The 23,308-nt window shown below is 36.4% G+C and overlaps 1 protein-coding gene across 1 annotated transcript; it reads left to right on the forward strand.

Moving 5' to 3' along the window:
• Positions 1-10,181: 10,181 nt before the first annotated feature.
• On the forward strand, positions 10,182-20,945 carry LOC114534361. The gene is made up of 4 exons (XM_028555801.1): positions 10,182-10,371; positions 11,498-11,709; positions 15,975-16,145; positions 20,790-20,945. Exons 1-4 carry the CDS (start codon positions 10,233-10,235, stop codon positions 20,943-20,945), a joined length of 678 nt encoding a protein of 225 aa, XP_028411602.1. The 5' UTR covers positions 10,182-10,232.
• The last annotated feature ends 2,363 nt before the right edge of the window (positions 20,946-23,308 follow it).

The following is a 23,308-nucleotide window of genomic DNA, read 5'->3' on the forward strand; positions in this document are numbered from 1 at the left end:
AATTCATACTAATAATTTCAAAACTTGTCAGGATTAGGTAAAGCCTGTTCATATTACCAAAAACTTGGCCCAGGTTAGGTCAAGGCCTGGTCCTGGCTACGTCTACTGTCGGCCTAAATTTGGTGGCCTGGACCAGGTCTCCCCTTGTCTAGGCCAGATATAGAACGTTCACATCTATGCCTGGGCAGGCCAGGTCAAAGCACATAGAGTAAACGTGGCTTAAGGTCTATTGAATTACCATTTCACGTGTATTCAACCTTGATGAAATGTTGTATACCTGTCTTCAAAAACTATAATATTGCAGATTCATCATTGCAAAACCATATCATTAAAACTATTGAGGTCAATCACCTGGCAATGTGTACAATCGCTTGTTTGGATCATGCGCAATGCAAGTCATACAATTTCCAAGAAACAGAAAACCTTCTGAAATTATGTGAACTTAGTTCTTCTACTAAGGATTCATCAAGTTCAGACGTAATATCTCGACCAGGGTACTCATATTACGATGCTCAGGTAATTGTGACTATATTTTAAATAATTTACAGAAAACCCAACGTATATAATAGATCCTAGGTTAACAGCTAGCCTTACAGAAAGATTGTTTGCTGCTAATATTTCGTTGTTTTTAACAAGGAACCGACTTGTTGTGTAATAATAAGGATTTTCATGCGCTATGACAATTTATTAGTTGGTAGCTTGGCGCTGAGGAATAGCAATAATTTTTTAATCGAAATAGAGGGCTCTTGCAAGTTTAAAAATCGCAAGAAGAAACCATAATATATTTCACAATTTCATCTCATATGCACTTACCTAAACAGATATTATACTCATATTCTTCGGCAATATTTCTTTTCATCTTTTGTCTTTGAGAAAAAATAGGGGGGGGGAAGAAAGGGGGCAGTTTGCTCCAGGCCCTAGGAAATGAGAAAGTTGCATACAATACAGGATAGAATGATTATAACTATTATGTATACAAGGGCATGATTTAGGGAAAAGAATGGCAATTTTTCAACCAAATACCGGACTCTAAAAACTCGTACACCATCTTTCTAATTAACACCTATTGTGATTTTAAAGACCTAGTTTTAGGCAATTTGTATCACAATAGAGTGAATACATGTATCTTTACTCTCTGCTCATAGGATGAACCTCCGTGTTACGCATCTTGTCCAGGTGAAAAATGTGTTTACACCTGCTCAGGGCCACCTACTTGTAAATGTCCCGGAAACATTTATTACCCAGTTTTTCAAGGACGCCATTGTGAATATCCATGTAAGTATTCAATTGTCAAGAAAAATGGATGTGTGTTCGAAGTAATCAGTGTAGTACCAAATGTACCTTTTATACATGCGTAGTCTAGGTTATTATTAATTTTATCACATACACCGGGTGTCCCAAGAAAAAGTACTCAAGTTTCATTGTTAGTAACCTTTTAACCACTGAGACCATTACACTGAAATACGTTTCATAGTTTATATAAACGGAATGTGAATATAGATTTTGGTATATTACAATTAATTTCTACCTAAAAAGCGTAAAATGGACTTTTAGGTATTGAAAAAAGTCTTTTTTAAACAGAACAATGACATACTATTGTTAGGATGATCACACGACTACCAGAATCGTGTTATTTACTCATTTCAATATCTCAAAGTCAATTTATTTTACGAAACGTCCATTTATTCTCCTTGGGAATTATTAGGGTAAGCCCCCCCCCAATTTTACTTCTGGGGTGGGGGCTAAGGCCCTCCTACCCCCCCCCCAACCCCCTGCTCCGCCGCCCTTCACAAATAGCGTATCAAAATATAAGACAGTCTTTTCTCTAATCAATGGCAGTTGTTTCATTTCGATAACTTTACTCGATAAGAAACTTTTTTGGAATCAAAGTGGAGTACTACCTTTTGGGACACCATGCAGCATAAATATACAGCGGTGACGTACGTACCAACAAGTGGAGTATAGTTGGCGGAGCTAAAATTTATTAATATAGTATTTTTATTGGATACTATTTCAAAGATTATTCTATTGCGCATGCATTTTGGAGTCGAGAAGTATTTTAGAGTTCGTAATTAAAATATTATCTAGCACGTTTATTTCAGCCGTTTCACCAAATCTAAAGGGGCTGTTCACATCAGCCCGGTTGTCAAAATTTGAGAAAGCGTAAATAGCACGATTCTGGCTCAGTCTGGTATCCTGCAATCATCCTAACAATAGCATTTGATTGTCTTGTTTCAAATTGACTTTTTCCTATTCCTCAAAGACTTTTAACTCTCGTTGTTGACAGAATCGGATAATCGTGTCTTTTGGATTTAACTACGATTTAAAAACTGTAGGTTGTCTGGAACAAGAGAGTAATATTTTGCCATCTAATATTATTCAATGCATGAATGCATGGCCAGGCACAATAAAGCATAGGCGTAGAGTATGGGGGGGCTGAGGGGCTGGAGCCCCCCGAGAAATCCTACTGGGGGGGGCTCAGCCCCTCTAGAAATTTTCCAAAAAGTAGTAATTGCATCAGAGCAATGTTGAATCGTTGAAAAGGCGTCCTTATACATACACATGAAACGGTATTATTATAGTGAATATAATGATATATCCAACAACTCGGAAAAGCAAATGCGAAATACAGAATTTTCGAGTTATAAAATCATAAAATACATGGCAGCTTGTTCATTTTCATCACCTTTTCTACCCACAACAGGTCATAATCATTGGTAAAATTTTCTCCGCCTATCGGCCATATAAACCATGACTACCGATGCAACTATATATCAAGAGGAAATTTTTTCTATATTTAATTGTATCTAATGTCAGAAGGTTTTGCTAGCTAGATATCATGTATCTAAAGTTTGAGCCCCCCCAGAAGAAAACAAAACTCTACACCTATGCAATAAAGTCAGCCGAACACCAGTGAACTTAACACGTAAAATGTCACTTGAGAAAATGATTTTCTATTGCTACTGCTAGAAATGCATTATTTCATTCATTCAGAAATAACCACCAAGCCGGGATAGATGATCTGTCGGGTCATTCGTCCAGGGGCCTGTTGTATCAAAGCCCGTTTAGCTTAAACGGTGGATAAGTCAAAATTAAATAACATGCACTCTTATACATCTCTCTTGAATGAGTCAACTTAATATATGAACTGAATATGTAGTTGTAAACATGCAGTATCGTTGTATTAAAGTAAAAAAATTAGTTCGCTTGTTGAATAAAACGATAAACTTTCTTTCTATTTGAGCTTAACCACCGTTTAGGCTAAACGGGCGTGATACAACCGGCCCCATTGCAGACAGATAATCCGTCTCTATAGCTATAAGACCGTCTGATATTTACACTAGAGACGGGTGTCCGTCTTGACGAATGATCAGTCTGACAGATCATTCGTCTGAGTATAAACGCACGACAAGCTATATCCAGACGAAGTATATATAGACGCCGGGATATGTCAAACAAGCCAGAATCGCGCGTTTAGAAAGTGCACGGGAATTGTGTATATACAAACTTGTGAAACTACCCATTCAAATTCGTCTAAATAGAGAAACTATGCTGGCCTATAATTTACACACAGACGAACTGAGAGTCGAACTATCTTTTGCTTTTCGTCGTCTAGACCGATGATTCTGTCTCTAGTATAAATGCAATAACTACAAATGGTGTCAACGAGTGGGTATAGTCCGTGTAACAGCAAACATGATACTGATCAGCAAGCAAGGCAAAACTTAAAAGTGAAATACAGCATGCAATCAACTTACTTTTAAATCGATATCACCGGATAATTTCGGTCGTTTACCACGCCATGAAACATGCCCGTTGCTTGAAATCTCTTCATGTCGTTCAGACGTCCACAATTCACGAAAACGGTGCTAGTTTTTAGGCGCGCAGAGCGGGCTTGAAGTCATATGTTATATGTGCAGGGCGTATAAAAAAACGGAAGACCTTTCGAAATTTATCTATTGTCAAATATAAATGCCCTATCGCTATGTTAAGCCCTTGAATGTGTAAAATATTGTCAGCTTTGTGCATATATTACATGTCTTTGTCACAAGCACAAAAGCCTTTCAGCTGCTGGGAATTTTACATGCACAACTTCTAAAAGCAAAATTCTTCCAATAATAACAATGCATTGTCAAAAAATAGATTTTATCGTCCAGACTTATATCCACACTTAAAGTACAGCCGTTCGGTACAAAACGCGTTTTGAGAAAGGTTGATTGAAATCCACGGTTGAAAAGCACAACCTTGAACAACGCCGATGCGAAATTAATGAGCAGTAGAGCAGTAAGTAATTCGTGCCATGCATTATAATTATTCGTGCCATGCATTTGTTCGATTGTGTATGATTGTGCACCCGTGGGATTAGAAAATTGACCAGGCATTTAAATTATAACAATATAGTGCAATCTCTAAAGGTATTTTTCTATACACTCTAAATAAGTCAATAAGAACATAGAAGAATGCACTAATTAGCATAGAGTTGACAATTAATGACTCACATGCAAAGGACCTGCGAATAACCCGTGAGGTATTTTGTACTGCATGCGGAATTTCGGTCGCATTGCATTCAGGTATGCAATTCAAAATGATAATAAATCTTAATTGTTTGCATCGCACCCGAGTCGACCAAAAATGGACGTATATAAGGCCTCGTATAGTAACTGTCCCAATTTATACAAGAGACGGATCATCTGACGAACTTGGGCAGGCAAAAGATAGTTCCTCTTCAAGTTTGTCTGTGTGTTAACGCGGACGGATCGTTCGTCAACACGAATTTTCTGCATAGGTCGTCTATTTTGACGAATTTGAATTGGTAGTTCGCTTTGACGGAAATTTGTCTGTTAGTATAGATACGGAGTGGGAAGAACTACAAAAATGCCTCATAAAATGGCACATGCATGTGCACTCTTTTTACCACATAAATAATTTCTGAATTCTCGCGGCCATGCTTTTAAGTACAGTATAGTTTAATTAATTAGTGAACTTTTCCTTCATCTGTCGCCATTTTTAAAAAATCACGCCAATAACGTCGTTTGAATTATTGCATTGCTTAGATCCAGCATCGTGTAAAATGGTGAAAGACATAGGTTTTAATCAAGGCGATGGTGAATATCAGCTGTATCTTTTACATCCCACCTGTTCAAAACCAGCTCGAGTGTATTGTGCTGATATGGGCACAGAAAATCCGTTGGAATATGTCACATTACCTGCTGGCAGAACAACCAACTATGGTTTTGATAATCGTCCACCAGGAAGTTCTTATATTTGGAACCATGGTAAAACTGGATACGATAAGGTTATCATCTTCATCATTCTCCCTCTAAACCCCTTTAAATAAGGCGAAATAACGTTTGTTTTCAGTGTTACCAGCGTTTACGGGTAAACCAAGTTTTTGTATTCACGCGATCTTTAAAATAATGTGCAGTAACTTTGCTAGGCCTTGATTGTGAATATTACATTTGAACGCCCTCGCAATGGTATGAGCAGAACCGATGCGCAGAACGCACTCGACTTCCACTTTAAGAATTGTCCTCCACTCGGCTATCATCAGTTCATGTACGACTAGAGCTCGTGGTGTATTAGTTATAATACGTGGCTTGTTATAATGACGTAAGAAGCCGCGACACCTGCTGGGAATTCTGGAAAACATCTCTTACCCTTAGGGATTTTGACGCCAGTTTGATGTGTCTATAGCGAAGATATCACTTATCGCGAAACGTTTTGCTCCGCTTTAGAAAACGGCACCGAGTTTGCCGCAAAAATTACGAATTTTATTCTCGATCGTAGCTGTTCTCGTTGTAACCGATAATTGATAAAGCTCCTATTACCTGTACAGTGCTAGTACTTAAGTTCTTTGAATACGGGAAATTGCTACGCCAGGTGAATTCGTCTAATTCTCGTGTTTCATCCGTGTTCACCAACACTTGCGCCTGTCTTGCTGAAAGGTTTTGCAGGCTAGACTGGAGTTCGACGAATTCATTTGGTGTCAAATCAAAGCGTAAGAGCGAATAACACACCTAATATTTGCCAAAAAGAAATTTTTTCAATACTAAATCTTAAATTGCTTTGGGACATTTAGATTCGTCTTAATGTGCCCTCGTTAAACGTCGTGATACAAGACTCCAGATTTTCTACACAAATGGAAGGAACGGTAGTAGTGGCATACGGAAGATCGGCTGACTGTTTGTACCGTAGCTGTACTGGATATGCAACAATAAAAGTTGGAATCACTGAAGCGAATCTCGAGGGAACTGATTTTCAATTTCCATCGTCTATTCCTTATCACAGTTGGGGATGGCCAGCTTGTGCTAAAGTGTTGTTCAATCCAACCATGAGTGGAGACCGAAAAAAATGGTCAGTTCGTTGTGGTGGTAACTGTGGAGGTTGTCAGCCTGACCCTCTTGTTCTTCATGTTGATGGTTGCTAATGTATACTATTTAACACTTATCTACTGCGAACGAAGGAAACATTAGGTTAGCAGAGTAAATTATCGATGGTCGAGGGTCCACAAAACATAATGTTTTCTGAGTTCTCCGTAAATAGGTTTTCATTATATACCACTTGTCAAAGAAAAACCAGAAACTACAAGTTGAACAATGAAATATCTATTCATAAAAGACATAATTTCAAATGGATAAACAGTCTAAAGGTCACACGTCCAGGTGCGCCGCGCGTGATTAAAGTTGTTATTTCCCATGAGATAAGACGTTATCTCGCCCTGCTGGGGGTCACTCTCGCGTGATTCGTTCTCGACCAATGAAATGCTAAGAACACCAAACCCCGACAAGTGGTATACAATAATTTAAGTTCAGTGGCGTAGCCAGAACGATAATTGGGGGGCCCATATTCATATATTCGCGATACTCAGGTTTAATTTCTTTTCAAATCAAGTTTCTTTACAGTCTGTTAACATGGATATATGAATATGAGCCCCCCCCCCCCAATTATCGACGCTGGCTACGCTACTGTTTAAGTTATTTCCGTTTATTTTCAATTATAAACCAACGCATTTTTCATATGCATCAGTAGTGTACACATATACACACAAAATTTTAGACGCTTCTAAAATTTGTATTATCTAACATCTACACTGGCGGTCAAAAAGAACTGCTCAAATATTGCTATTATCGTATGTAACAGGAATCGTAACAAACAATCTTTTATTGTACACTGCCGGTCAAAAAGAACTGTTTAGATACAAATTTATAAAGAAGAAGCGAATATAGGAAAGAGCTTCATGGGAATTTTGGATAATTCTCTTATTCCAAGCAATATTTTAGTAATGTTATGCAGCCTGCCACACTTCCAAGATAGTCAAACAATGGTTTCATGGGAAAAGAGAGTGACAGAAATGGATTGGCCTGCACAGTCAAAATACCTTAACTATATTGAAAATCTGTGAGACAATGTCAAGGGGATAGTGCATGAAAGGAATTAACTCATAAAGCGTCCATGATTTACGGGTTGCTGTAAAAACTGTCCATAGGATAAATTTCGTCTGACCGCTCAAGATTACCACCTTAACAAAAAGTATGCCTCGTCGGTGTAAGGCCGTCATCAATTATAAGGCCAAAAAGACGGTCAACAAAATATTACTATTTCAAATAGCTTAGCATGTATCTAGTCTATATTTACTCGTATATATTGTTAGAGGGACCGTTACCTTCATTTGAGAGCATTTTAACTTGTTTTGAGCAGTTCTTTTTGACCGCCAGTGTAAGTTACATGTAAGTTCTTTCCATTTTGTTAATGCAATCCGTACAAATTTCGAAAATTATTCAGGATATATATCTTAAAGGATTTTCTCTCCAGGGTTTCCGAAAAATACGCTAGCTTTAAGATTCAGTTTTGCTATATAAAGAATCATATACTTATCATAGGATTGGCTAAACACTAGCTTCGAGCTTAAATTTTATCATATTGATCTCTCGTCGGTTGTACGAAACTTCTAAATAATGTGTGAATATTAGATTGCGGATGGGAAAATTCTGGATGGGAAAATCTGACCGTGGCTCGAGCCACGTTCGATACGGTCTAGATCCGCGCCTGTGTAACAACGAACATTGAATACGAGGTGTTCGTCTTTTTTTCGAGTAAAAGAACGGGACCAATCATCGTTGGATGGACTCCCTCTTTTCCTTTCTTTAACTAACAGGTGCTGGTACGATATGGGTGTAACATTATACGGTCCAAAATCACATTATAAGGTCCAGAATATTTTCTAAAGTTTGGAAACGAACAGTGGTTCAGAAGCACATAAACTAAAACAGTGGATTATAGAATTTAAGCCAAGTTAGCGATAACCTAGCTTTAAAAAACCGGTCCCTGGTCATTACTGGATAATCAACCAAAAATGCTTGGTTAACTCGTCTTCGAGAAACCAACTATGATGTCATGTGCAAAAGATATAATAAAGAATTATTTCATCCCCTCGAAGTGCTGAATGCTACGGTGCAAAGATGCACCAGAATCTTGACCTTGATAAACCTCAGCGTCATTCTCAACCTCCTTGAATATTTGTCTGTATTGTTCAGTAACCGTTACATTTGACCTCATATGCCACATACAGACTACAATATATGAGATATTGCCAGGTTTTGCTCTAAATATTCAATCAGCGTTCGCTGGGAATTAACACCGAATGAATTAAAAATAGGTCACATTGGTCTTGAAAATGCCCGCGACATCATTTGGGCGCAACACTTGAAGAAAAACGTTCACAATAATTGTAAAAAATAAGAATGTTTGATTTGCATACTATTGTTGACAGAGAGAAATTTCTCTATATTTATATTTCATGCATTGATCCAAGATATCTAAACACATAGTTCGCCCAACAGAAACGGAAGTGCTCCGAAACGCTTGAGTATATTTTCAAAGTAGCTTTATTTCATCTAAGTATAGATATGCCACTTCCTTTACCACAACAGGTGTATGTCTGTAAGACATACTCGAATGCCGCGGGGGTTGTCGAAACTGGCATCACTTTTCAATCAAATGAAAAAAATTTTAAAGATGTAGACTTATTTCACTAAATAAAAAACCAGAAAGTGCCTTTAATCACTTGGCCAGTTGCGCGTTTTAAGACACATAAGACACAAACAGACAGTTGACATCAAAAGGCATCAAAAATGTTGTGGTAAACCAAGTAAAATAATACGCCAAGCTTTAATTACGACAATCTCCGAAGCCTGGCGACGGTTACGTTGTCGAATGCAATGGACGGCAGTCGCGAGAAATCAAATCGATTAATATCGCGAATTTTAAATCAGTTGTCCAGTGATAAAATATTCAGGCATTTCTGCATGGCATGACAATTTTGCATGCCAACGGTTATTAATTATACAACGTCTGAACAGGTGAACGAAGATTAATTATGCATATAGTGACACTTTCTAAAATGGCTGTGTCCTGTTAAAATGCCGCGTACCTCGATAGCATTTCTGTTTATCAACGACCATACAACTAAAATATCTGAACTTCTGTTGCAGTAAACCAATTTTTTGTCAAGATATCATTTTCGCTGTCAACGGCTAAAGAGTTTATATTAATAACACATAACTTTGGACGGCTGTTGTGGTTTTAATAAAACATTTCAGCTCATCTCCCTTGGTCATATTTCCGTGGCAACAGTCACATATAACATTTAAACCGTACTTGGGCTGCGCTAGGGCAGTTGTATGAAAGACTAGTTAGCTTTTAACTGTAGTTACAAGGACAAAATTGGCCATTGTGTATTTCTTTCAGTTAACTATAGAATTTAACTATGCAAAGCGTAGTTAAAGAGTTTCATATACAACCGGTGAAATGACTAGCCGATGTTGCCAATTTTTGCTGTCAATGGTTAAAAAGTTTATGTTAATGAATTAATAACACAAAACATTGAACTGTTGTTGTGATTTTGATAAAACACCCCCTTGGTATTCCATGGCAACGGTCACATATAAAATCTAAGCACCTGCTGTGGTCAACCAAGTTGCTAATTAACTAATAAGATAGCCAACTCACGTGACAGTCAACCGATGAGACCAACCAATGAAAGGCAAGGGAATTACATTGCCCTGGAAACAAAAGGCGATTACCCGGCAAAAGTTCTAGCTAGTTTTAGCAACAAGCAAACGTTATACAAATTATATATCGACACATTTCAAGGACAAAACAGACGAAACATAATCAGACAGCATCATATACGACAACGATATTTTTCAAAGCACAAGTCAGTGGTAAATGACATGAAGGTGCACAAAATATTGCAATTTGATGCTTGCTTGATTACATGTTTCTTTATTGGACAAATATGGAGCAATGCGCGAGCCGAACCTTTCAGGGAGGAATGTGCTAGGAAAGGGATATTCAAGAAAAAACAGAAAGGTATAAGTTAATTCTTTTTAGTATTATCATTTATCATTTATTTCATTTATAATATATATAGTTCATTATCTTAAACACATACAGACAAAACAAGTAAAATTGTATTCATTCAAGGCAATTAATATTAGGTTACACTCTGAAAGCGTTCCAAGCGGTATGAAGCTCTAGAAATATTTTTACTATGATAACTCTTGAAATATTTTTCATTAATTTATTTTTCATTAATTCATTTTAAAAGGGATAGAAAACTCTTTTCTCAGTAACTCAGTTATAGTTGTTGTGTTATTAAGTGGTTGTGAAGGCTATGATTCCGTGGCCCAAATTTATATGACTTCTGTTTGCTTCTTTTTATTTCAATCTATTTAATTTGGGTTCGCGACTTTATTCAAATTATTTCCAGCCATTTCAATTTCATTAGGTTATGTATACAGGGAGTATGAAAAAAACTGCAAATACCATAATTTGTATGCAGGAGATCTTTTCAATGGCCGTTGCAACTAATTACGCTTTTGGGATATGGAAATACGTTTCACGTTTCACGGAAACACACAAAGTGAATTAAAGTTATGAATTCGATTACGAATGGTTCAATTAAGAATGGCTATGAATGATTACGAATGCTTTTGTTAGCTGAGCCATTTCGTAACCGAACTAATTTTAATTCACTTTTTTGTGCTTGTTTTGATAGTATTGCACGTGGAAACGTATCTTCAAATCTCACTAAGAAGTGTAATTAGTTGCACCGCGGCCATTGAAATTTTAATGCAAGATATCGTGCATATTATGGTATTTCTGGTTTTTTGTATACACCCTGTATTTGTAGTTTTTTGTATACACCCTGTATAATATTTAAACCCAAGACTACGTCAAACGCCCGTCTTAATTCCTTCATTAGTGCGTTCAGCGCATATAAATGTAGGTGCTTACGTCACGGGACTGTCAAACAATAAATTGCAATGGAATGTTGGAAGCATGTAGGAAAAATTAACCTCCTTTTACATAGATAGAAAACTGTGTCATTTTACGTAGATTGGAAACTTCTAAGATCTATTGAATTACCATTTCACCGTGTATTTAATTTTGATGAAATGTTTTATACCTGTCTTTAAAAACTATAATATTGCAGATTCATCATTGCAAAACCATATCATTAAAACTATTGAGGTCAATCACCTGGCAATGTGTACAATCGCTTGTTTGGATCATGCGCAATGCAAGTCATACAATTTCCAAGAAACAGAAAACCCTCTGAAATCATGTGAACTTAGTTCTTCTACTAAGGATTCATCAAGTTCAGACGTAATATCTCGACCAGGGTACTCATATTACGATGCTCAGGTAATTGTGACTATATTTTAAATAATGTACAGAAAGCCAAACGTATAATTACAATAGATCCTAGGTTAATGGTTAGCCTTACAGAAGGATTGTTTACTGCTAATATTTCGTTGTTTTTGTTTTTTTTTTATTATTTTTTCCCCTATGTACAGTTTCATCTATACCTGTTAATAAGTTTTCTATAGTAACTTGGGCTAGAGACCTACTAGAAACCTTGACAGGCTTTTCAATTTAGGCCCCTAGTTAAAGTTCAATTATATTAATCATATATGTACAATCAAATCAGCAAAATCAGCAAAATAATTTTTAGAGCACTACTATTTACAGAAAGAAGAAAGATAAAGTAAAAATTAATTATAATACCAATAGAAGATAGAATACCACAATACATTTATGCTACGAGTTCCTAGATAATATACATAAAAAGTAGAATATTTTCAGAACCATTATGCTGTATTTAGCAAAAAATGTTTTTTAATATGTCTCTTGAAAACGCTATGAGAGTTTATGTTTTTAATTTTTAATTCTAGTGAATTCCACACATCAGCTCCATTATTTGAGAGAGTATGTTTTACATAATTTGTTCTTTTATACCGCTTATGAATCTTTGATGAGTTTCTCGTATTATGTTCATGAATTTGATTACTGGTCACAAAGAAATTATCAAATTCTTCAGGTAGATTTTTAAGATGATGATATCGAAACATAAACATAGCAGTTAAATAATGATTTAATTTAAAGACATCTAAGATGCTTAACTCTTTGAAAATCTGCTCAGAATGTTCCAGGTACGATTTAAATGTCATTAATCGTACAATTTTTTTTTGAATATTCATTATTTTTTGAATCCTGGTTTTGTAGGTGTTACCCCAAATCAAGTTGCCGTAAATAAGATATGGATAGACTAAGGCATAGTAAATTAACTTAATTGAATTTCTGTTGACAAAATGTCGGATTTTTGCAATTATAGCGGAGGCTCTAACGATTTTTTTTGATACCTTTTCAATATGTTCATTCCACGTCAGACATTCATCAATGATAATACCTAGAAAGTTTGTACTTTTGACTTGCTCAATATGTATATTATTTATCGTAATTTTAACTTCATGTTTGGGTTTTTTATTGAAGGTCTGAATATAATAAATTTTGTTTTAGTAATATTTAGGGATAATTTATTAACATTTAACCATTCAGTTACATTATTCATTTCTGTTTGCATGGTTTCACTAATTGTTTTAAGACAATTATTACTATAAAATATATTAGTATCGTCTGCAAATAATACAAATGAAACTAATTTACTGCAATTTTCAATATCATTTATATATAATAGAAACAGAATAGGTCCAAGAATTGATCCCTGTGGGACTCCAGTCTGAATTAACATCTCTTTTGACCTAATTTGATCGTATTTGACGATTTGCTGCCTATTTGATAAGTAGTCTTGAAACCATAGTTGAGCTACTCCCCGAACACCGTAGTGTTCTAGTTTTTGAATCAGAATCTTGTGATTAATTGTGTCAAATGCTTTTGACAAGTCTAGGAAAATACCTATTGTATATTCTCCATTATCGATTGCTTTAGTTAATCTGTTAGTAAGTTCAATTATTGCAAGTTCAGTGGATCTGTTTTTCTGAAACCATATTGATGCTGTGTTAATATTTTGTTTTTTTCAATAAATCTAATTAATCTTTTATACATGAGCTTTTCTAACAATTTTGAGAAACAAGTGAGAACAGATATTGGTCGATAATTTTTAAACTCGTTTTTTTCATTTGCTTTGAAGACTGGTGTGATCAATGCTTTTTTCAAGTCATCAGGAATAATTCCACTAATAAAAGTTAAGTTGAAAATGTGTGCAAGAGGTTCGGAAATTTGATTAGCAACACTCTTGATAACTTTCGCGCTTATACCGTCGTACCCTGGGCTTTTCTTGATATTTAATTCAGTAATTTCAGTTTCTAATTCATATTTGGTTATAGGCTCGATGAAGAAGCTATTTTTATAGCTACCCGTTAGAAATTCATCAAAAGTTCTTTCACAGTTCGGGAGCTTTCTGGCTATTTCTGGTCCAACATTCACAAAATATTCATTGAATTTATTTGCTATGGTGTGAGGATCTTTAATTTTTTTATCAGGATTATTTCCGATAAATTCTTTCGGCATATTTCTTTTTTTCTCGTGTTTGTTTATAATTTGGTTAAGTGTTTTCCATAATAATTTTGTGTCGTACTTGTATTTTGCTAGTTGTTCTTCGTAATGCTTCTTTTTTGCTACTTTTATAACATGGTTAAGTCTATTTTTGTACTTTTTGTAGATGTTTTCATTCTTTAGTATAGGGTGATTTAGGAATTTCTTATACAGTTTGTTTTTTTTCTTAACAGACTTGGCAATGCAATTTGTTATCCATGGGCTTTTATTTTTGTCAACACTTTTTTTAATTTTTTTTTTTGTCAGTGGAAAGTTTCTATCATAGACAGTTGAAAATGAGCCAAAGAATTCATTATAGGATTCAGTGGTGATATTACTAGAGAGAACATTTTCCCATGACATACTTGTGATGGTGTTAGTAAATGCTTTAATACAAGACTCATTTATAATTCTTTCACATTTAAACTCCTTTACTGGTATAGTCTCTTTATGAGTCTTCAAACTTCGTATGTGAACAATAGGCAAATGATCAGAGATGTCAGAAAAGATAATGCCATTTGTACTTGAGTCTATACTTTCAATATCATTAGTAAAAATATTGTCTATTAGTGTGGCCGTATGTTGTGTGATTCTCGTTGGTCTCAACACCAAGTGGAATGTATGATGATGTAAATAATACCTCTAGAAATCTCTTTGTATAATCACAAGATTCTGATTTAAGTAAGTCAATATTGAAATCCCCCATAAGATAGCATGTCTTATTTTCTTTATCTATTTTACCTAGTATTTCATTAATTTTGTTTTCAAATTCCTTTATTTTATTGTTTGGTGGTCTGTATATTACACCTATTATTATATTTTTACCAGCCGCTGTTATAAGTTCAATAAATACTGACTCAATAGTGTTTTCTTCGTTTAAGTTTAGGTCAGTACGTAATTTATATTTCATTTGGTTTGAGATGTAAATACCTACTCCTCCGCCGTTTTTATTGCATCTGTTTGCATTTACAAAATCGTAATTTTCTAGCATAAAGAGATCATCGTTACTATCATTTAGCCACGTCTCAGTTAAGCCAATTATTTGAAACGGTATGTTGAATGAGTTTTTAAGTTGTTTAAAGGAATCAAATTTATTAGCTATGCTCTAGTATTTAAGTGCATCAGTGAAAGGCTATTAGTATTACTAAGATTCGCTCTATTTGTTTTTTGATTGAAATCGTCTGGCAGGTAATATTCACAGTTTATTTTAGTCTGGCTTATATCTAAATCTTCGTTGTTCTTAGACAACGCTATATTATTATTTGTGTCGAACGGGTTGAATTTTAAATGCTTTAGTCTATCCATATTGTCTTCACTGATATTGTTTCCGTTAAAAATATTAAATTCAAATTCAAAATCATCCAGCGTTTGAAATGGCAAAGTATCAATTAAACAATTTTGACACACATCGATTGTTTTATCAATATCTGAAGTGGTGTTAAATGATTTTACGCATGCTAACCTAGCGTGAAACCATTTACCGCATGTAAGACATACTGTTGACTTTTGCGTTTCTTTAATTATTTTATAGCAAGAAGCGCAGGTTTTCTTTTAAGAAGCGCAGGTTTTCTTTTAACAAGGAACCGACTTGGTGTGTAATAATAAGGATTTTCATGCGCTATTATAGTTGGTGGCTTGGCGCTGAAGAAGAACATTAATTTTTTAATTGAAATAGAGGGCTCTTGTAAGTTGAAAAATCGCAAGGAGAAACCATGATGTACTTCACAATTTGATCTCATATGCACTTACCTAAACAGATATTACTCATACTATTCCGAAATACTTCGTTTCCTCTTTTGTCTTTAAAAGAAACCAGGGCAGGGAAGAAAGGGGGCGTTTTCTCCGGGCCCTAGGAAATGAGAAAGTTGTATACAATACAATACAGTAGAATGATTATATTATGTATATAAGGGCTGGATTTAGGGAAAAGAATGGCTATTTTTCAACCAAATATCCGACTCTAAAACCTCGTGCACCATCTTTGTAATTAACACCTTGTGTGATTTAAAGACCTTGTTTTAGGCAATTCGTATCACAATAGAGTGAATACATGTATCTTTACTCTCTGCTCTTAGGACGAACCTCCGTGTTACGCATCTTGTCCAGGTGAAAAATGTGTTTACACCTGCTCAGGGCCGCCTACTTGTAAATGTCCCGAAAACATTTATTACCCAGTTTTTCAAGGACGCCATTGTGAATATCCATGTAAGTATTCAATTGTCAAGAAAAATGGATCTGTGTTCGAAGTAATCAGTGTGGTACCAAATATATCTTTTTTAAATACATGCATGCATGCGTACTCTAGGTCATTATTTATTAAATATACAGGGTGAAGAAAAAGTACTCAGGTTTCATTGATAGTAACCTTTTAACCAGTGAGGCCATTACACTGAAATACATTTCATTACATAGAGTGAGTGCGAATATAGATTTTGGTGGCTATATTACAATTAATTTTTACCTAAAAAAGCGTAAAATGGACTTTGAGAAAAGTATTGAAAAAAGTCTTTTCGAAACAAAACAATGACATGCTATTGTTAGGATGATCACACGACTACCAGTCGAGAATCGTGTTATTTACTCGTTTCAATATCTCAAAGTCCATTTATTTTACGCTTCGTTAAATCTCGGTAACTCCCGCATGGCTCATGTGAACAGCCCCTAAGTGTTCAAAGTTAATAATAGCGGATTTATATACATGGTGTACAAAAAAAACTGCAAAACTTCATATTCATAATTATATGTTCGCTTCTGTTCAATAACAAAGACATCCCTGTTCAGACATCCCTAAATAATGTAGCGATTTTGAAAATATCCCCCCCATGAATTTTATTAAAAAACAACAACAAATAGCGTATCAAAATGTAAGACAGTCTTTCCTCTAATTTATGGAAGTTGTTTCATTTCGATAACTTTACTCGATAAGAAACTTTGTGGAATCAAAGCGGAGTACTAGACTAGTAAAGAGTTCGTAATTAAAATATTAATTATCTCAGCATGCTTATTTCAGCCGTTTCACCAAATCTAAGGGGCTGTTCACATTAGCCCGGTTGCCGAGATGTAACGAAGCGTAAATAGCACGATTCTGGATCAGTCTGGTAGTCCTGCAATCATCCTAACAATAGCATGTGATTGTTTTGTTTCAAATTGACTTTTTCCTATACCTCAAGGACTTTTAACTCGAGTTGTTAACAGAATCGGCTAATCGTGTCTTTTGGATTTAACTACGATTTAAAAACTGTAGGTTGTCTGGGACAAGAGGGTAATATTTTGCCACTCTATATTATTCAATGCATGGATGCATGGCCAAGCACAATAAAGTCAGGCGAACACCAGTGAACTAAACACGTAAACATGTCACTTGAGAAAATGATTTTCTATTGCTACTGCTAGAAATGCATTATTTAATTCATTCAGAAATAACCACCAAGCCTCGATAGATGATCTGTCAGGCTGGTCATTCGTCCAGGGCCGGTTGTATCAAAGCCCATTTAGCTTAAACGGTGGATAAGTTAAAATTAAATAACACTCTTACATCTCTCTTGAATGAGTCAACTTGATATATGAACTGAATATGTAGTTGTAAACATGCAGTATCGTTGTATTAAAGTAAAAAAAAATTAGTTCGCTTGTTGAATAAAACGATAAACTTTCTTTCTATTTGAGCTTAACCACCGTTTAGGCTAAACGGACCTGATACAACCGGCCCCATGCAGACAGATAATCCGTCTCTATAGCTATAAGACAAGTCTGATATCTACAGTAGAGACGGGTGTCCGTCTTGACGAATGATCAGTCTGACAGATCATTCGTCTGAGTATTAACGCACGACAAACTATATCCAGACGCCGGGATATGTCAAACGAGCCAGAATCGCGCGTTTAGAAAGCGCACGGGAATTGGGTCTATACAAACTAGTGAAACTACCCATTCAAATTCGTCTAAATAGACAAACTATGCTGGCCTATAATTTACACACAGACGAACTGAAAGTCGAACTATATCTTTCGCTTTTCGTCGTCTAGACCGAATGATTCTGTCTCTAGTATAAATGCAATAACTACAAACGGTGTCAACGAGTCGGTAGTCCATGAAACAGCAAACATACTGATCAGCAAGCATGGCAAAACTTGAAATACAGCATGCAATCAACTTACTTTTAAATCGGTATCACCGGATAATTTCGGTCGTTTACAACGTACGCCATGAAACATGCCCGTTGCTTGAAATCTGTTCATGTCGTTCAGACGTCCACCAATCACGAAAACGGTGCTAGATTTCAGGCGCGCAGAGCGGGCTTGATGTTATAATATGTTATATGTGCAGGGCGTATAAAAAAAAGAAAACCTTTCGAAATTTATCTATTGTGAAATTAAGTGCCCCATCGCTATGTTAAGCCCTTGGATGTGTAAAATATTGTCAGCTTTGTGCATATATTACATGTCTTTGTCACAAGCACAAAAGCCTTTCAGCTCCTGGGAATTTGACACAACCTCTAAAAGCAAAGTTCTGCACAATAATAACAATGCGTTGTCAAAGATTTTATCGTCCAGAGGCCGATTATATGAAAGCCGGATAGCGCTATCCACCGGATAGTGATTTTTTCAACCCTTCTGTTATATGATTTTAATTCTTCTATGCACGAGGTAGGAGATCTTTACAAGGGTTTACTAAAGTTCACTAATGTTCTCTTCTTTCTCCGTTCTTCTCTTCTCTACTTCTCGATCTTCGTCGTTTAGCGTTCTTGTCTTTGGTCGTCTGTTCCGTCAGGTTGAGCTTCCTAACGTTTCATAAGTTAATCTTTACTCCGTCAGTCCACTGAAGGTTGGGGTGTTGTGCACGCCCTTTTATAGTAACGGTTGAGGGAAACTTGCAGACGTCATCAACCAGAGTGGGCTGATCCTTATCCAACCAATCAGCGTTGTAAGTTAGAAATGTGGGTTGGTCTTAGAAGCTCGTTCCAGCTCTCATATCTTGTTTGTTTAAGGCGTTGTCGCACTAGTCGAGTTGGTCTTCTGCTCAATCGATCAATACTTAAAAATGTTCACAACTTAAAATGTTTATCATCAACAACTAGTAAAATTTACAAATAATACGTCTGTGAACAATATCTTTCAACTTAAACTATTTTCACTCTTATTTTATCGAATTGAACTTTTGATGACGTAATCTATTACATGCTTGACCGAGCAACATTTTTAACACAATTGATTGACATAAGAACTTGAATGGCCTACAGCACGCACACTTTTTTAAAGAATGCGACCATTTAGATAAGTGAAGACTTAAGACTGTTTATCCAGGTATTAATTCTGAGAGGATTATAAATATTTTCACCTTATTACTTATTTAATCCCACGATATGTCATACATGAAAGGGAAAGGCGTTTAATGTTTGCTAATGGCCGAAAATTATATTTACTCTGGCGTCTTGTGGCAAAAATCATTCACTAATCCCTGTCATGCTATTGACATTCCTATTTTTGCAGCTATTTTTATATGCATATCTCTAAACACAATAAAGCTTTGCGTAACACTTCTAAAAACGCTTGAATAGCTATAAAATTTCAGCTTTGTAGCCAACATTGGTTAAAGAGGACCCTCAATTTAGGAATACTAAGTGTTAATCAAAGTTATACCCAACAACGGGCGATTTTAAAGCGATTGAAAAAATCACTATCCGGTGGATATAGCGCTATCCGGCTTTCATTAGAGAGGTTAAGATACCCCGGTTCCGGTGTACGGGTACGGGTGAATTACACGTACCCGTTACCGGTAAGACGGGTACGGTTTGCAACTTAAGAATTTTCTTAAATTCCGGGTAAGAACAACACCGGGTAAGAACTGACTATAAAAGTAAATATGTATTATACATTTAAATTGTAAGTCCTACTTAACTTTTATATAACTATAGTATTTCGTGTGTTTGTTTTGAAAATCAAAAATATCAAGATGGCGTTCATAAATTATGTTTGCAAACCATTTTTGAGAAGCCTGAACAATATGAACACCATATTAATACGTAAAATGTATTTTAAACGTGTTAAAGACACTCACCCGCTTCTCCATTTGTCCTTTATTAAAAAAACTTTGACCACTTTGTCTTTGTAGTTACCCGTTCGTTGTTTACGTGTAGACCGTCGTTTACAACGGGAAAACGGGTAGATATTACGGGTAAATATGCTGACATCGGCGAAAAATGGAAAACAAAATGGCGCTACCCGTACCCGTACACGGGAACCGGGGTATCTTAACCTCTCTATTTTGTATCAAGCCCGTTAAGCTTAAACGGTGGATAAGTCAAAATTAGATAACACTCTTACATCTCTCTTGAAAGAGTCAACTTGAATATTATGCACTGAATATGTAGTTGTAAACAGTATCTTTGTATTAAGGTGAAAAACATTTAGTTTGCTTGTTGAATAAAACGACAGACTTGCTTTCTATTTTGAACTTATCCACCGTTTAAACTAAACGGGCTTGATGCAACCGACCCCAGACTTATATCCACACTTAAAATACAGCCGTTCGGTACAAAACGCGTTTTGAGAAAGGTTGATTGAAATTAAATCCACGGTTGGGAAGCAAAACCTTGAACAACGCCGGTGCGAAATTAATGAGCATGCAGCACCAACTAATTCGTGCCATGCATCACAATCACCCCACTCGATTGTGTATGATTGTGCACCATCCGTCGTTTCGTCCATATTTTACGATTGGCTACCCTTAAGCGTCTCCGGCGCCGACGCATAACCAAAAGGAAAAGGAAAAGCAAAATTTCTTCGTCTTAACACAAATAATCGTCACTTTCATACTCCATGTTTAGTTTGTTTATTGTATATTTCACATTTACATATTCCTTGCTGCATGTTTTAATCGCATTTGTTCAGCGCACACTTGGCGCATTTGTCACGCGTGATAGAAAATATCAAACATGTTTGATAATTGGATATTACGACACGAATGACAGAATATCTCAATTTGGCCCCGCAGACGAGGAATATGTGCAGGTGACAATCGTCACGAGTGACGTGTGTGCGTGCTAAGTGCACCAGTGTGCGCTAGGCTTAAGATGACAATAAAGCTTAATGTTTGAATCGCACCCGATCGACCAAAAATGGACGTATATATAAGCCCTGGTATAGTAACTGGCCCGATTTATATGAGACGGATAATCTCACGAACTTGGGCAAGCAAAAGATAGTTCATAGTTCGTCTTCAAGTTTGTCTGTGTTTAAACGCGGGCAACCATGCAGACGGATCATCCGTCTACAAGAACTTGGTCTTGGATAGTTCATCTTTTACTTCCTCTGCGTGTAAGGCCTGTTTTCCACTTCAACCGTATCGTAACGTAACGTAGCGTATTTCTTTGTTTCCGGAGGATTCGATGAGAACTAATGACTTTAAAACAACGAGATACGCTACGTTTCGCTACGATACGGTTGAAGTGGAAAACGGCTTTAAACACGCGGGCAAACAGACGGATCATAACTCAACACGAATTATCTGCATAGTTCGTTTATTACTTTATTTAGACGAACTTGAATGGGTAGTTCGCCTTGACGCACATTCGTTTGTTGAATATAAATACAGAGTGGGGAGAACTACGAAAATTCATCATAAAATCGGGCACTTGTGCACTCTTTTTACCACATAAATAATTTCCCAATCCCCGCAGCCAAGTAGTTTCTAAACGCACGATTCAGTTTTGTTTGACATATTCCGGCGTCAACATATAGTTCGTCCAAATAGTTTGTCGTGTGTCCAGACGGATCATCCATGAGATATTTCTTAACAGTTTCGGCCGATTTATTGTGTTATGCCAAATGCTGACATTTAATTACTGCTCCCTTTCCTTCATCAGTCGCCATTTTTACAAAAGCACGCTAATAAAGTCGTTTGAATTATTGCATTGCTTAGATCCAGCATCGTGTAAAATGGTGAAAGACATAGGTTTTAATCAAGGCGATGGTGAATATCAGCTGTATCTTCTACATCCCACCTGTTCAAAACCAGCTCGAGTGTATTGTGCTGATATGGACACAGAGAATCCGTTGGAATATGTCACATTACCTGCTGGCAGAACAACCAACTATGGTTTTAATAATCGTCCACCAGGAAATGCTTATACTTCGGAGCATGGTAAAACTGGATACGATAAGGTTATCATCTTTATCATTTTCCCTCTAAACCCCTCTAAATAAGGTGAAATAACGTTTGTTTTCAGCGTTACCCGCGTTTACGGCTAAACGGCAAGATTATGATTTTTCCTTTGAAATTTCCGCGCCAGAGGCCTGGATCATACCTACAAGAAAGGCTTCATGAACCGCCATCTTGGCTTCACTCATTAATGAGAGAAAGTCAGAGAGTGAGCGTTCCAGTTTCATTTGAGTTCACTGTTCAGTTCATGCACGACTCCAGTTTCCAGCTCGTGGTGTAATAGACCTTATGCATAATGACGCAACAAGCCGTGAAACTTGGAGGGAATTCTGGTGTTAGTAGTCACAGCGGGAAAATTTCGAAGTTTGAGTTTTTCGCCGTGACTACAAAAACAGAATTCCCTACAGGCGTCACGTCACGGCTTGATACGTCATTATGCATAAGGTCTATTGTTAAATATCACGTTCAACCTCGTCCAATAATTATATAGTAGACAAGTATATATATCTGGAAAACAGCTCTTACTCTTAGGGATTATGACGCCAGTATGATCTTTCGCCAGTACGATGAGTCTATCACGAAGATATGACTTATCCCGAAGTTTTGCTCGGCTTTAGAAAACGGCACCGAGTTTGGCGCGAAAATGACGAATTTTATTCTCGATCGTAGCTGTTTTCGTAGTAACTGATAATGGATATGAAGCTCCTATTACCTGTACTGTAATTAAGTTGATCAAAATACGGGAAATTAAGTGCTACGCCAGGTGAATTCGCCTCAGTCATTGTAATATGTAAACAGGAATAACGCAACTCATCTTTGCCAACAAGGTTTAAATTTTTTAATACTAAATCTTAAATTGCTTTGGGAAATTTAGATTCGTCTTAATGTGCCCTCGTTAAACGTCGCGATACAAGACTCCAGATTTTCTACACAAATGGAAGGAACGGTAGTAGTGGCATACGGAAGAGCGGCTGACTGTTGGTGGCGTACCTGTGATGTATATGCAACACAAAGATTTGGAATCACTGAAGCGAATCTCGCGGGAACTGATTTTCAATTTCCATCGTCTATTCCTTATCACATTGGTGCATGGCCAACTTGTGCCAAAGTGTTGCTCAATCCAACCATGAGTGGAGACCGAAAAAAATGGTCAGTTCGTTGTGGTGGTTACTGTGGGGGTTGTCAGCCTGACCCTCTTGTTCTTCATGTTGATGGTTGCTAATGTATACTATTTAACACTTATCTACTG

Source organism: Dendronephthya gigantea, unplaced genomic scaffold, assembly GCF_004324835.1.
Source record: "Dendronephthya gigantea isolate DGI-Jeju-01 unplaced genomic scaffold, DenGig_1.0 000099F, whole genome shotgun sequence".
NCBI lineage: Eukaryota > Metazoa > Cnidaria > Anthozoa > Malacalcyonacea > Nephtheidae > Dendronephthya > Dendronephthya gigantea.